General features: G+C 37.7%; 1 protein-coding gene across 21 annotated transcripts in view; it reads left to right on the top strand.

Moving 5' to 3' along the window:
* Positions 1-16,806, top strand: part of SPEF2 (sperm flagellar 2) — a 176,301-nt gene that overhangs the window by 115,454 nt on the left and 44,041 nt on the right. For all 21 annotated transcript variants that reach the window (XR_011530408.1, XR_011530407.1, XM_070587010.1 and 18 more), the window contains 3 exons: positions 3,254-3,405; positions 7,698-7,878; positions 15,555-15,702. Coding sequence is in view for 19 of the 21 variants with exons in the window: in XM_070587010.1 (XP_070443111.1) it covers positions 3,254-3,405; positions 7,698-7,878; positions 15,555-15,702 (481 nt within the window). In the remaining 2 variants the exon portion in view is untranslated. The remainder of the gene's footprint in view (positions 1-3,253; positions 3,406-7,697; positions 7,879-15,554; positions 15,703-16,806) is intronic.

Raw genomic sequence — 16,806 nt, 5'->3', positions numbered from 1 at the left:
CTTGGGCAAGCAGAGGTTGAATGTTGGAAAAGATGTGTCAAAAGCTTATGGCAGATGTAACTGAAATCCTACAGCAAAGGCTAAGGGAATAGAGAATTTTTGTGACTCACTCTCATCAGTCAAGCAATACATACCCCTTTCGGGAGTGGTATGACTCTTACACCCACAATACCTAAGTTTAAGGTTCTCACCCTGAGAAACTGAATCCACATCTAAAAATAACTAGAAGAAAAGAAGATAAAGGAAAGGGCAGCTTAAGGGCTAATGTTTATTGAGTTCTTACTCCGTACGTGCCAGGCACTGTTCTAAGGACTTTCATGTAAGGTACATTAAACCTGCATGACAACCATATGCAGTGAATTCTATTATAATCCTTGTTTCACAGATGAGGAAACTGAGGCAAACATAGGTGAAATGAATGCCCAATGCTGCACAACCAATAAGTGGGAGTGCTGGGGTTTGGGACTCAGGAAGCCTAACTCCAGAGCCGTACTCTCAGCCACTGCTTTATCATCAGTGTTGTTTAAATAGTTGAAGGCCTGCCACATAGAACAGCAAAGAGCCCAATTCTGCACTGATCAATAGGAGCCTACAAAAACCAAAGATAGAAATTAGAGGAGAGTAGATTTCACTTCCATAAATGAAGAAAGAGCCTAATGATTAGAACTGTCCATCAAATAACAGACTTTTGAGGTAATTGAGCTGCTTGTCCAGGAGGCTCATAAGCAGAAGCTTGCTCATGTTTATGGAGGCCTAGGGGAAAGATTCCTCATCGAGGTCTTCAAGGGCCCATGGTAGTGGGTAACAGACAGCTAGATAAGTGTTTCTCAAAGTGGGTTCTGTGGAACACTAGTCCTACAGTGTTTCACAAAACAAGGATTCAGTGATCAAATGACTTTGGGAGGTGCTACATACTCTACATTTTCCTCTTCCTGGGAGAACGACAGGCGTATTGACGTATTAAGGCATCAAGATGCCCTGCAATAAAGAAATCCTTTTGGTATGTTAACCCAGCATTTCTAAAACTGACTTTGCAAAGTTTTTGTTTGTTTTACCTCCAGCAGGGTACTCATTAACAGCCTATAGGACAAGTTTTTTACACAATAAATTTTAGAAAATGCTATGCTAGATGATTTCTAAGATTCCTTTCCAAACTAAGATTCTGTGATAAGAAAAACAGTAAGAAAGCAGTATTCAGTAATTATCGTAAAGTGAGAGCAGTCTTGATCGAGTCTGCTTATATGAGAATCCTGGATATAGAATGGTATCTTATTCATAGTTAGCTATATAATGAATCAAATTATGCTCCTTAAATAAACATTTTATATAAAATAATCACTACAACAAGGCTAGCCTAAGGCACAGATACCAGCACTGTCTCAAATACCAATTGTATGAAATAGGCTCTACTAAACATAATCATTATTAAAGAGTTCAGTTTTCTAAGTTAAGGAGGAAATAATTTCCTGATTTCTAAATTTATTTATCAAGTAATATAATCCTACGGTTTAATGACTAAGAATTTTTGTATAATCTTGCAACACTTTTCTTCAATTCCCCAAAGTTATTTGTCAATATCCAAATTGTGTTTAGATTTGCATGCTGCTCATTGTAAATGTGACACTGTGCAGTGTAATTTCATGAGCATAATTTACAAAACTGATTTTTTTCTCTACTGTTTTACCAAATCTAAGCATGACAGGTCAATCACTTATTGTCAAACTGTGAGATTAGCCCTTATATGAATATTTTAAAACAATTTGGTTTTCCTGCAAGGAAAGAGAAAAATGTTTAGTTTTCCTAGTAATTTCAAAATGCTAGTTTGAAAAGTTACTTAAATATATGTTTTTGTTTAATATCCAATTTAAAACATGTTCTGTAATTTAAAACAATATATGAATGTTAATTTTATTTTGAAACATAGATTCAAATTAACCAAATAAAGTTCTTCCTGTTTCAGTCATTTAGCTAGAAAAGTTTAATAAAGCAGAGAACAGTGTTTCAGGAGCAATTTGGCTTATGCTTTTCTGTATCAAAACAACCTTGTTGAAATTATCCTTGTCTTTTGCTGTGGACTACAATGTAGAAATAGACATTTATTTGTTCTAAACTGTGATTATGACAGTACAAGACTATTTCTTGAAGTTTCATGAAATAAATGACAACATTAATTGCTTGATAAATATAGGGATCCTTTCATAAATATCCTTGGGTTAGGTTCAGCTGAGGGTTTTGAACGCTAAGTCAGTTTTGTTCTTTTTAGAAAAGATGCTTTCTGTAACTAACTAGATGTCATGGAATACATCTGTGTAAGAGCTTCAATCTTTAGGCCCTCAGGTACTGGTTTAAGCAGCCCCACTAACCAAAGCAAAGTCTGAAGATTGTTTTTATGCTACCGAAGAGAAGCACAGATAGACCAACTGATCTGTCACTTCATGAGAGAACGGGTTGGAAAACTCATGGTCTATGTTGGTGTGTTCGGCACTGCACAGGGTCTCACTCTGCATGCATTTCATCGTCACTGCAAAGGGAAATGAGCTGGCTGGCAGGGAGTCACTTTTGAATAACTGATGCTCACCTTGCCACCAGCTCTACTGTGCTTCCCCACTTCCCACAAGGCACCTACTAGCAAAGCCAGCGGAAAGATTTCTCTGTGAGCACAGGGGAGTGATTTCCCTACTGTACGTATGGAGTAAGAACAGAAACTGTGAAAAAAGAACAATTCATTATCACTTTATCTTACTATCTGTCATTTCTCCACAACTAGGTTAAATCGTTCTAGAGGACCAAAACCTAGTCTTATTTTATATTTCAGTTTTTTGTATTTGTATGTGTAATATTTTTGGTATCTCCAAGGTCATCTAACATGTTACCTATGACAGAAGACACTCAAGAGTTTGTTAATGTATTGGTTGATTAAATACAGGACACAGAAGAATTCTTAATGTCAAAATAATGAATAACATACACCAGACATAATACATACTGTAATCTTTTGTAATATCAAGAAGAATAGAAATGCCATCTTGTTAAGTGGAATTATACTCAATAAGTACACAGACTGCAAAGTCACCATTTATCTTTAATTTTTATGAAATTTTAGATATACACTTGCAGCCAATTCTTTCTTAATTTCCAGAAAATGAATTTCAACCTAAATGTTTTTAAATAGTGCTTACAGAGCTTATATGGGAAATATGTACAGATCAGCTTGTTCTTTCTTGGATATTAACATGCATATTTACTATTAAAGGCAGAACTGAACCGTTTCCAAGATACAAAGAGACTCCTTCAAGATTATTACAGGGGAATGGAATGCAAAATCCCAACAGATGACAATAAGAAATTTACCAGAGTCCCATTGGTCCAACTGTGTACTAAAGACGTTTTGGAATGCCAACTCAGGTAAGGGAGGCTATTGTGTCGCACTGTAATTGGTCTGAACGTAAAACTTTATGATTTTAAATTGAATACCACTAATAAAAGCCACAGTCCTGTACCTGCAAATCCAAAATCCAAAAACTGAAAATTTTTTCTAACTTTAATTTAAGACTATTGATATGCACTGTTTATCCCAATTATGGTGAATATTTACTCATTTTTGCTGCAGAGGTATATTGTATTTTATTATAGAGTGCTTCCAACAGACTCTGCTAGGGATATTAGTGAATATATATTATATATAAATTTCAAGTTCTTTTTTTTTTTTTAACTTGCTTTTGTTTTTCTTTTTTTTTCCTGGGAAGGATTCACCCTGAGCTAACATCTGTTGCCAGTCTTCCTCTTTTTTTTCCCTCCCCAAAGTCCCAGTACATAGTTGCATATTCTAATTGTAAGTCCTTCTAGTTCTTCTATGTGAGCCACTGACACAGCATGGCTACTGACGGATGAGTGGTGTGGTTCTACATCCAGGAGCCGAACACGGGCACCGAAGTGGGACACGCCAAACTTTAACCACTAGGCCATCAGAGCTGGCTCTAAATTTTGAATGCTGAAGTGCTTTTGGCCCCAAGAGTTTATAGTAAGAAATTGTGAACCTCTATCACTTTTATGAAAGGTCCCAAGCAGTTCTGTGTGTGTGTGTGTGTGTGTGTGCGTGCGCGCGTGTGTGTGTGTGACATTATGTAAGTGAAAATTGGAGGGGTTAGGAGTCTTCTTTTACAGGTAAGGAAATTGAGAAACAGGAAAGACTCAGTCCTATGTGATTGTGACTTCGTGAGACTGAAAGACTTATTAATAATCTAACATCAGACTCCTGCCAGCAAGAAAATAAACTTGGTGGTAAAGGTGGAAGAAAAATTATATTTTCAGCCAAACATTCCTGTGCGATATAAAAGTTTGTAAATAGTTGCTTTTGTAGACCCAGTGGGTGGGGGCAGAGGAAGTGCCAGATCCCCAACCTTGAAAATTTACAAAAAGAATGAAAAATGTCTTTAAGAAATGGGGGAGTGGGAGTGGTGGTAATTCCTGTGATGTGATTCCCAACTATAAAACATCAAAACAGAGCAAAAAGTAAGCATTAAAATAATGAAAAATAAAACTCAAAATCCTTAAAACTTAAGTGAATTAAAAATAACTTAATAAAATAGAATTAAGAATTAAAGTAATATTTTCTCATGACCAGTAAGATATGAAGAGGGGAAAAAGAAATAAGTTAAGTTTAAAAAATAATATTCAGGCACTGAACATTAGATTTAAATCTCCAAGGAGGTGAGCTATGTATTGTAGATTGAAAGAAGTGTACGTACTTTACTTTACAAGCTTTCTCTGTCAGTGCAGGTCACAGGAGTTACGCAAACTCAATATGGGGTAGTGAATATGTTTTGAAGTCAGATAGATCTGGTTTCAATCCTGGGTCTGTTATTTGCTAACTATATGTAAATAAATTAAGACAATTTATTTGTTTGGGAAAGTCACTCCAACTCTCTTAAGCCTTGGTTTCTTTATCTGTAAAGTAGGGTTGTTGTGAAAGATTACAGAAATGAAATTCTCAGAGCATTTAGTACCACATCTGGGAATCAGAAAACTTGAGATCTAGTCCCAATAACTCTCAATAAGTGGTGACTGTTATTGTTATTGCATAATATGACAATAAACTATTCTTACTTACGAGCACTATTTAAATTGTGAGTATTGCATGTTCTCTCTTTGTGTGTTTTACCTTCTCTTATTCCAAAAAGGATTTGAAATGTCTTGAACACAATAGGGTTATACAGTGATCTGAAGCTGGTTTCTTCTTTCTCTAGACATCCTCGGTCTGGTCCCAATATATCCCTGTTAGGCCCATGTGTAAGCAAGAAAACACAAGAAAGAAAGTTTGTACTCTCTTCTTGATACAAATACAAGAGAAATATTTAACTCAGCAAGCTGCTGAGAGAGATCTTTGAAATCAGAAACAATAAAAAATTCCAAAGGCAATATGAACCATCAGAGCCATCAAAAGAGGCCAAGTTTCACTGTCTACAGTAGCAGTGCATTCTGTTCTTAGCACAAAATAGCAAGCCAGACGTAATGGGGGAGCTATTAATGTTGGTTAGAAGCAAGAAACAGGCAAAAGAACAGCCAGTTCTTATTTTCTGCAAAACAACTCTGCATCAATCTCAAATCACTGCTATGAATACCTACTGGAACTCTCAGTCAATCAATGTGTCAAGCAAGCAACCAACCAACCACAGAGTCTTAACATTTATAAGGGAAACAAGCAGTGTTGAGCATTTTCACATAGCTTATCTATTCTAGTCCTCCAAAAATGTAATAATAATAATATGGTAAGTAATAATTAGTTAATAACTAATAATTAGTAATTACTAATAATTAGTAATGATAATAGTCATATTATTATTATTTTCATTATTTCAGAAGGAACAGAGCCTCAGAAAGTCAAGTGACTTACCCCAGTTCATGTCTACGGATAGTGGCAGAGCTAGCTAAACCAGAGTTTTTTCCAGTAAATGAATTCTAAACCCAAATTCTTTTTCTAAATGATATGCCATCACTGCTGTCCTCCAAACCAAGGCATTGGGAAATGAGCATTGTACTGCGTCTAGAGATGATCACACAACCTTACTTTGATTTATTAGCCACGTGAATCTCATGTGTCTCAGGGACTGAGATTTAGCATTACTGGATTATTAAAACATAAATCGGGGCTGGCCCCGTGGCCAGGTGGTTAGGTTCGCGCGCTCCGCTGCAGGCAGCCCAGTGTTTCGTTGGTTCGTGTCCTGGGCGCGGACATGGCACTGCTCATCGGACCACGCTGGGGCAGCGTCCCACATGCCACAACTGGAGGGACCCACGGCGAGGAGTATACAACTATGTACCGGGGGGCTTTGGGGAGAAAAAGGAAAAATAAAATCTTAAAAAAAAAAACAAAACAAAACATAAATTGTCCTGTGGGTAGACATATACTGGGTAGTAGATGCTGAACACGTTGCCTCTATAAGCACAGTACCCTGTCAGAATTCCAAGCACTGTAAGAATCAAAGAGCTAAGTTCAAGAAGCCTTGTCTGATACTTCAAAACAAGGCCAAGCTAATTGTTTGCTGGAGTTCACAATCTGAATCACGGCTCTGTTCCCCAGCAACCTGTGTCTGCCAAACCAAATGCTTATTTGAGCTATTGCTCCTGGCTTTCCTCCTCAAGTTTCAGCAAAGCCATCCCTTGAGGCTCCTTTCTCCCCTTTCCTTGTCCAAGCCGAAAGCCCCTCACTCTTTGTCTCACTGAGGTGGATCCCAATCACAAGAAACATTCCGCTCTGTGGATCTTTCCCTCCTTCTGTTAACTTTGAGATCCTGGGGTCCTTTTGGGATAGAATGTTCCCAGGGAAAGCTCTAAAATTTCTACATAGGGGCAGCAATATGGTTAAGAGAAGGAAGAGGTAGAGCTTAACTTTGTGTTCCCAAGCACTTTACAAAACAAAAAGAAAGCCCCTCATCATCCATGTTCAAGGGTGGGGAAGGTCACTTGAGCTCTTCCCCACCCATCACCAAAAAGTTATTGCCTCCATGAAATACCCCAGTAGACCTCACATCTGTCATATCCTGCGGTTTTGTTTTGTTGATGAAGAAGATTGTCACTGAGCTAACATTTGTGCCAGTCCTCCTCTGTTTTGTATGTGGGATGCCGCCACAGCTTGGCTTAATGAGCAATGTGTATGTCCATGCCTGGGATCCAACCTGTGAACCCATGGCCACTGGAGCAGAGCATGTGAACCTAACCACTATGCCACCAGGCTGGCCGCAGTCATTTTCTGCTTCTATACTGTCCAGTTTAGGAAGCCAAATAATACTAGTCATCTTAAACAAGTGATGCCCAGTTGCATTTGGTTTGCTTTCTCATGACTGAATTATTCCTCGTCCCATTTTCCTTTATGCCCTGGATATATTTCAAAATTGCTTTTCTTCATAATTGCTATAGGTTAATCCACCTCTTCATAATTACTGAGAATTAAACCTGAAAATTGTGTTCTGTTATTGTTTGTTTCTAGTTCCCTCTTGTTAATAAGACTTCCTAAACCATAAGAATTTGAATACAGTCTTTTCTCCATTTAAAGAGTTTTTCCAGAACAGGTTTGAAAATTGAGAATAAAGCAAGACAACAAAATTCAGAAAGTAACATGGTCATGGAAATAGAATTCTGTTACATAAAATCTGTTAAATGAAATCTTTATATTCCTTTTGTTTGTTTGTTTTCCAAAGAATTCCTCTGGTTCCTCGAATATCCATTTCTCTGGATTTGGCTATGTCCAAATCAAAATCCAGAGCTCTACTGAAGGACAAGATTGATTACACGCTAGAAAATGTGGAGTTAAACTTTGAGGCGGATGAGAAGTTGGTAATAGACACCTGGCAGCAGGCTTCTTCAGCGATATCTCACATGGTAAGCAGCACTTGTTATTACATTTCCTTTCAGGAATATCCGTTCAGTAAGTACCAACGTTGCTAATATGCTATGAATAGAAAATTTACACAAGGTTTGCAAGCATGGTGTAAATTTATACTTCCAAGGAGTCTTTTTTTCTGAAAGAAACAGGAAGTGAAACAAGTCAATCAGCAAATATATGAGATCAAAGAAGGAGTGAACCAACATTAGATTATTTTCTATGCTGGACCAGTGTTCCAAGTGCAGGGGCCCTAAAGGGCCAGCAGGAAATGTCAATGAGGCAGGTCAAGTATAAGGCAATAGGGAAGGGTGGGACTGTGGCCAAGTGGAAATCACACCCCTGTCTAAAGAGCTGTGTGCTACTCTGCCCTAGCCAAATTTGCCATTTGAGAATGAGACTCTGCATGGCCAGATTTTCCAATTTTATAAGAATAGCCAGAAATTCAAGTTTTAGTGTGAAATCTACTGATTTTTAACAGGTTAAAAGTGAAAACAAATTTTTAAAAATTGACAGAGTCCAGCAAAACATACATCTGCCCCACAGGCCTCTAGTTTATAGCCTCTGCTAGGCATTTTACGTAAGTCACCTATGGGATAAGTATTATTATCCTCTTTACAGTGGAAAACTAAAATCCAGAGAGGTTAACAAACCTGCCCAAGGTCACTTGGCAGGTAAGTGTCAGAGATGAGATTTGAACCAAAGTCTATATGACTTCCAAGTTCGTGTCCTTTCCACCTTCCCTGAGAGGTAAAGTGATGATTCTCCTTGCCTTCAAAGAGCTGTACCAAATCAAGAGGGAAAGGGACAGCATGCAGATGACTTTAAGCAGAGGCTTCACCCCATACAGAAGGTGCTTAACTCGATGACCACTGTTCCCTCATCCTCCAGGTCCTGGGTCCACCAGTGCGGTTTCTGTTTTTGTTCTGTGCCAAGCCTTCTTTGAGTTTCCCCAAAATATCTCACTTGACCAGAAAGCAGTGTTCACTTTCCAGAAGGTTTTTTGGAAGAAGTAGGAGAGGAGCTTGCATCACAGTCTCACAGCAAGCAACCAACACTTTTGATTGGGCGTCTTCCAAGTCCCTTCCTGGCCACTCTGCATCCAGGGTCCTTTTCTCTGGCCTTATCCCACTGCAGCCTCAGTGCCTCCTGTCTGCTCCCCATATCTTCCTTTTTTTCTCCTTCTTTCTTTCTTATCTCTCTCTCAACAGCGACCGTAAGCTCCTCTGATTGTCTTGCTTCATTTATAAAAAGATTTTAGTGTGGATTTTGACACACATAGGAAAAGTGCATAATATATAATTGCACGGCTTAATGCACCCACCTAAAGTAAATAGTCATGGAACCACCACACAGGGGAGCAATGGAAAAGGTCTGCACATGCCAAGTCCTTCTTGTGTCCCTTCCCAGCCCTAATACCCTTCATCCCCAAGCAAGGGAACCTCTATCTTGCCTTTTTAGTAATCATGTCCTTGATCTTCTTAAGAGTTTTATTACCCAAGTATGTATCTCTAAATAGTATAGTTTAGCTTTGCTTGCTTTTGAGCTTCAATGGACTCATACCTTTTGTCTCTTTGCGTCTTCTTTTCCTCAATATTATTTGTGGGATTCATCCCATGCTGAGTGGAGCTGTATCCTGTTCATTTTTGTTGCTTCATAGTGCTGCATTATATGAATAGATTATAGTTTATTTAACCTTCCTGCAACTGATACACATTTGGGCTTCCTGTTTTGTGCTATTATGGATACTGCTGCTATGAAGATTCTTGTACATATCCATTGGTACACATATGCACACATGACTGTTGGGTATATACCTAGGAGTATGTAGACAATACTATACATAATACTTCAGCTTTCATAGGTGATACTAAATCCTTTCCCCATGTTACTGCAGTATCATCTGTGTCATAAATTATTCATACATGTGATATGTATGACTACATATCATAAATTAGGTCTGTTGCATTGCTTTGTTTGTCTATCCTTGTAGCAAAACTACATAATATCATACCATTTATTTGTTATCTGGATGAACAAATCTTCCCACCTTGTCATCTGCCAAGACCATTTTGACGCTTCTTGGCTCTTTGACTTTCCATATAAATTTTCAAATCAGCTTGTCCAGATTCACAAAAATGTTAGCTGTAGATTTCTTTTCAGCAGTATTTATCAGGTTATGGAAATTCACGTCTATCTCTAGCTTATTATGAGGATTTTTTCATGAATTGTATCATCAAATGGTTCTTCTGTATCTATAGAGATTATCAAATGATTTTTTTCTCCATTTTCCGTTAAAGTGGGATATTATATTGGTCAATTTTTAATATTAAACTTACATTGCACCCCTAGAACAGTCCAACATTATAATGAGGCAGCATCCTTACATGTTGCTGGATTTATTTTGCTCATAATTTGTTTAGGATTTTTGAGTCTTTGTTTATGAATGAGAAAATTCTACAATTTTTCTCTCGTATACTGTCCTTGTCTACTTTTAGTAGTAATACTAAAATACTAGGTAATACTAGCCTCATAAGTCGGGTCAGATATGTTTCATCTCTTTCTATTATTTGCAAGATTTTGAAGAAGTCGTAAGTTTTCTTCTTGAAATGTTTGGCAGCATTCACTAAGAAGCCATCTAGGCCTATAGTTTTGTGGAAAGTTTATAGGAAGAGTTTTTGTTGCCCCCTCCCTCCGAGGATTCATTTTCTTTAAGAGGTATAGGATACTTTCTATCTTCTTTTTCTTATTGGAAGAAACTTGGGTTGGTTTTGGTAAATTTTATTTTGCCAGGAATTTTTCCATTTCTAAATTTTCAAATTTATTGGCATGAAATTGTTTAAAATATCCTCTTGTGTTTGTGTTGATACTTGCAGCATCTGTCTGATGGCCCTTTGCCAGTGCTGATGCTGGTTTCCGGTGTTTTTCCTGTCCCTTGATTAGCTGAGCCTGAAGTAGATCGATTACATCAGTCTTCTGAAAGAACTAACTTTTAACTTCATTGATTTACTTTACTGTGTTTTTTTCTTAATTTTATTTTTCCTTCATTGTTTTCTTTGGGCTTATTTTGCCATTCTTTTCTAGAACTTTGAGGTGGATGATAGTTTATGAATTATTGGTCTCTCTTTTTTTCCTAACATATGCACTTGTTACCATAAAGCTCCCTCTGTGGACTTGCTCTAACTGGATCTCAAGTTTTGATATAATGCTATTTTCATTGTCATCCAGTTCAAAGGGTTTTAGAAGTATATTTTTAATTTTCTAAATAGTATGTTAACTTCTGGCTTAATTACATTTTAATCAGAGATCACACTCTCATTGAAATGTTCTGAAATTTGCTTTGTGGTAAGTTTTAAGAATGTTCTGTATATCCTCGAAGTATATATAGTCCATTGTTTTATATGTATATATAAAATTGTTTTATGTATACATATTTATATCTTTACTATGTTATTTAGTATATATTTATATTTAAAATACATATATATACTATCATTGTTTAAATCTTTACCCTCATTAAATTTGTTTTCTCCTTCTTTGAATTGTCAAGAAAGGTATGATAAAATTGCCCACTTTGAGACTGGATGTATTCATTTCTCTCTACACTTTCATCAGTTTTTCCTTTATGTATATTTGAGGACATGAAATTGGGTCTAAACAAATTTTAAATTGTCAAATATTTCTTGTGAATTGAACTTTTTCTTATTATGAGGTAATCTTTATGTATAATGCTTTTTTTTGGAAATTATACTTTTAGATATTTTTCACTGTTAAATATTCTTTCATCCTTTCTGTAGCTTTTCTTTCTTGCTTTTTTCCCCATCTGTAAGTTTGAAAGTAATGCGTTCTATTACTAATCTCTTAGTGGTTACCCTAGGAATTACATCACGAATTATTAACGCATCAAGGTCTAAATATTATTTACTCAATAAATTCATCTGTTATTCCTAGAGCAACCACTAAGTGAATTAGTGTATGTTACTTCCAAACTAATATAGAGAAAAACTGAAATAATTTAAAATATTCAATCCAAAATAAGAAAAGAAAGGAGGGCAGAAAAAGATTCAGCACAAGCAATACAAATAGAAAGCATATAGTAAGATGATAGATTTATACCTCAAATATATCTACAACTACTTTAAATTAAAAAGGGAAAAATGATCCAGATAAAGGAAAAGGATTAATAGATTTTTTTTTTTTTTAAAGAAGCATATGATGCTTCTAAGAATACAGAAATGATCTTGCTTTCTTGACCTAGGAGGAGAATGGGGTAGCGTGATGACCTCCAGTAGCCACCATAGAATCCTAAACCCTTGACCTAGAGGCTCAGAGCTCCATATCTTTGCTGGTACCAACTCATCAAACCCTCTTGTGAGCTGACTAGATATTGCTTCTTACATATTCCATAGGCATTAAAAATTCCGACGCCTTAGCTGACGCCATTTTTTCTGTCCTAAAATATGCTCCTCCTTCCTTCTATTTGCTTAAATCCTATTGTTTCTTTAATTCTTCAGAACTTGTTCCTGCCTTGATTCCTGATCACTTGGTTACCTGTTTCCTGAAATCCTAGCCTTCTCTGATCATATGTTCTTTCCGTCCTTGTAGCAGATTTGTTTCTCCCACTCATTTGGCTCTTAAGATCTGGGTTATTGTTTGTAATTTTTGTCTTGTTAGTTGTTTTCCTGAATACTTAACTAGATTCTAAAATTTTTATGTACCTTTACCTAGCATAATGCCACTAACATAATACTAGGTCTTGAGATGCTGCTACTGCTATACTGATGATGATGATGTCAATATTACTGATGAAGGCAATGATGATGATGATTACCACAAAGACCACAACTACCAAGCACCAGAGAGTGGAAAACCAGATCTAGGAGTTCTAGAAAAGAATATGAATTATTATTCTTATTGTTAATTGAGCTATGTAAACATAATTTACAAGTCTTATGAATCCCATTAAAATTACCTGGGGAAAAGGACATTTTAAAATATTACATTATTAGAAAGAGTATCCTACAGCACAAAGAGAATTAGCTATCCCTCTTGATTAAGCTGTGTGATTTAAGGAAATTCACTTAAACTCTCTCAAGTCTTCAATTCCAGATCTGTAACATAAGAGACATTCTACCTATCTTTCCTTTCTTAAATGGTTGAAAAGATCCAATGAAATAAGATATATGAAAGTGTTTTAGAAATTGTAAATATAATAGATCATTATGGTAAGAAAACTACTCAAACTTGTACTGTTTTCCTCATGGACTTTTAAAAACCACATAGACAGCATAGGAGGAAGGATTGTTTAGTAATTAATATTACTAATAATTGTATTTGAATCCTGCTTTTATGTTTCTTACAGACTTTTATGACCTTGATGTCACATGACCTTGAGGGAACTTTGAGTTCCAAATGAAAAAGGCCTGATTTAGTAAATTGTTGTGGGGAAAACAGTACCTGCTGAGATAAGTGCAATTAAAATGAGGGCACTTTAACACAGGCTTTATTCCACACAGAAGTTTTAACAAGAGCAACCATTTAGTGTGCTATGTTAATTTTTTAGCAAAACTTTCTCCTAATTAGCAGGTATGCAGTGATTTCAAAGAAACAAGTCGTGTGTAACGCCCACAATGTCAAGGCATTATTTCTAGAGTTTCTTCAGCCTTATAAGCTAGACTGCTGGATGTATTGTAAATTATGTTAATTTTTGGAAAAGACCCAGAGGTCTTTGAGGGAAGTGAACCAGAAAAATGGAGATGATGATAATTATCATCGTCATCATCATCATCCTCATCACAAGGTTGTTTACAAAGGAGAAAAATCCAATTTTAAAGGAAATTGCTAACTTACCATGCTTTGCAAGAACAGATTCAAAAATGAATTGCTTGCAATTTAGGGGAGAATGTTAACAAGTCTGCTTTCAGCTTTACCAAGAATTTGAAAGTACAGTATATATCATGAAATTCATGTTTATCTAAAGAGCATCTGATTAAAAAAAAAAAGCAACTGGCTTGCTTTCTCAAACTTTTCTGTATCTCTACAAGGCTCTGCTGGTATTGAAGAAGCTGTGGGTGTATTCTGTGGAATATGATTATTTTAAAAGAAACTCCATCAATTAATAGGCCTTTCCTGAGCCTCTCCTATGAGCCTAGCACACATGCTAAAAGCTATGGAGAATACCAAGAAGGAGGACTGGCTCAGCTCTCAGGAGCATGAAACCCATTTGGAGGGTGGGACAAGACTTAGCACTCATAGAACAGTTGGGGACAGTTTCATGCTGAGCCCTGGATTATGAAGCTTATCAGGAATTTGGAGAGGGCAGGAATTGGCTGGTCTATCTCTCCCACAAGACTAAGCTTCTTTGAGGGTAGCGACTATGCCTTATTCATCTTTCTGTTTACCTCCATCAAACTTTTTCCTCCTCCTGGCCCCTCACTCCATTTTCCCCAAAAATAACATCAGGCTTGGACACAGTAAGCACTTCAATAAATAAACCCCCATGGACACCCATTTCCTCACCCATTTCCTCCAGTTGCACTATTGAGATTTTAAAGTTTTCAACCACATGTTGCTACTGCGTCCACGGTGCGTGAAGGTTTTATTTCTTCCTTTTGGGAGTCTTTTCTCAGCTCTCATTTCTCAGGGTTATAGTCATAAATGCCCTTCACCTCTCCAGGAGCAGTTGGACTTATCTCAGAAGGTCCAATCTTGCTAACTGCAGGCACCACCCAGCTGCACAAACCCTCAGATAAGGTTTCTCTGCTGCCTGAAGCACAGAGCCAGCCTCAGAGGAGAGATGGAGGGATCCCTGCGGCGCCCCACCCCTCCCCATTCATCAGCTGTTATGCAGTGGCCTCACAACTGATCTCTCAAAGCAGGGCACTTGTGGGACTGAAAGGAGGGTGTTGCTGAGATGCAGAGAAGCTGAGAGTCCCCTGAGTGGAGGAGGCTAAGAACCAAAGATGAGGTTAGGCTGTGGGACAGGTCACCCTCATGAATACGGCACCTTCCTGGGATGGTGTCTAGGGTTAGAGTAGAATGGAAGCCCAGGACGCAAGTCTCCATGAGCCCAATTAATATAGGGCATGCATTCCTAAAACTTGGTTGGGGGCATGAAAAATTCATGCCCATTTTATGTATAAAGCACAGACATACATAAAATACATAGACAGACACATTTGTACAGTGTTAAAATTTCATGGAGGGGATGCCATTAGGAGAAACTGTTTTAAAAACTCCATGGGGGAAAATAAAAGATGGAGAAACACTGATGTAGGGGAATGCCCCAATTCAGGGGCCAACAGATAGCAGGAACTTGGAAGAATAGTGAGTATTAAGTCCACAGAGTCTGAGATCTCAAAGAAAGGAATTTTTGCATAACCATGGAGCTGTCACAGTCTGGAGGTGACAATGAAGAAATTCAAGGATGCCCTGCAGGCAGGGCTTGAGAAAGAGAACAGCCTCCACACAGACGGCTGTGGGGAAGCAGCATCTGGGGACAGGGCCAGCTTTCCATTTAAGTAAAACAGCCAAGTGCCTGTTCTGTAAAGACTGAGCACATGGCGTGGTTGTTTGCAGTGGAATGAGGTTTCAGTGGAATTAAATGATGACTAAAGCCAAATGATTATCATATTTCATAAATGTATTAACTGAAATATTGCTCTCATACAACTAGGTCACTGCTGAAATTCATCAGAGGCTCATGGAAGAAGAAAAAGAAAACCAGTCAGCAGATGCAAAAGACAAATCTCCTCAGATGAGTGCAAATAAAAAAGTGAAAAATGAGCCCCCCAAGAAAAAAAAGGAAGACAAAAAAGCAAAAGGTATTCATGGTTTTAGCATCCAGAGCCCTGTTAGGTTTCTGGGTTCGGTTAGGTTTAACTTAGAGAGCCAGGCTTCTGTGAGCTGGAGTGTTAGTTGGCAAATTGTATTGCATGCCAATCCCACCTAACCTGTTTATCCAAGTTGCCAACTGTATCCAGGATAAAATGAATCTCAAAGACACTTTTGAACATGTTAAAAAAACTCCAAGATCACACTAAGTAACCTGAAAAGTGTGTGCCAAGGAGCTGACACTTGCTGCAGTAACCTGGAGAAGGTTAAAAGCTAAGTACGTGCATGTAAGTTTCAGGTTTAATTCAAGCAAGTCCGTCTCTCCTGGAGGCCTCTTGCCTAAATCTCTGCCTCAGAGGCATGAGAGAAAGTAGAGAAGAAAGAAAGCTCAGTTTGGGAGAGACCTCCAGTTAACGTTAGAAATGAGCTCTGGCACACATGTTACTCTCTCTCTGAATGTTTTCCCTTGTACATTTTTGAAGTGACTTGAGGCAAGAGAGGAAGAGATGAAAGCACGTCAGCCAAAGTCACTCCACTAGTCAATTACTCATAATGTTTGTTAGACACCTGCTCTGTGAAAGACACCATGATGGATGCTGAGAACGCAATTGTGAATTCAAAACAAACCAACCCGTGGTCCCTGCCCTGACGGAACTGTGGTCTAGCAGCAGAGACAGTCACATGACCAATCCTTGTTCTTTGGTAGGGGACGTTCAAGTCCCTTGAGAGCAGGGTCACCTCACTCCATCTGATAGGGAAACGTTTCCCAGATGGAGTACATTTAAGCAGCCATGAGTAGGCGTTAAGACAAAGTGCTGAGGATGGGGGTGAGGGGTAGGGTTGCAACTGAAGCAAAGGGAAGAGAAGCGGCCCAATAAAAAACGTATCACCTTACTCCATCTCAGATGGTAAAAATAAAAGAAATAAGCAGCATTTGAAGGCAATGCTTCAATTTACTTTAATGGAATAATTGGTTGAGTCCCGTCCCTTCATTTTACAGATGATAAAACAGAAATGCAGAGAGATTTAGCTCTGTTGCATCTGTAACTTATACATACATCTACTATTGTAATTACATCTTATTACAGTTTCTT

Source organism: Equus przewalskii, chromosome 20 (genome assembly GCF_037783145.1).
Source record: "Equus przewalskii isolate Varuska chromosome 20, EquPr2, whole genome shotgun sequence".
In the NCBI taxonomy this organism is placed as follows: domain Eukaryota; kingdom Metazoa; phylum Chordata; class Mammalia; order Perissodactyla; family Equidae; genus Equus; species Equus przewalskii.
The sequence above is the reverse complement of the archived record's forward strand: the minus strand, read 5'-3'. Positions and strand labels throughout refer to the sequence as shown.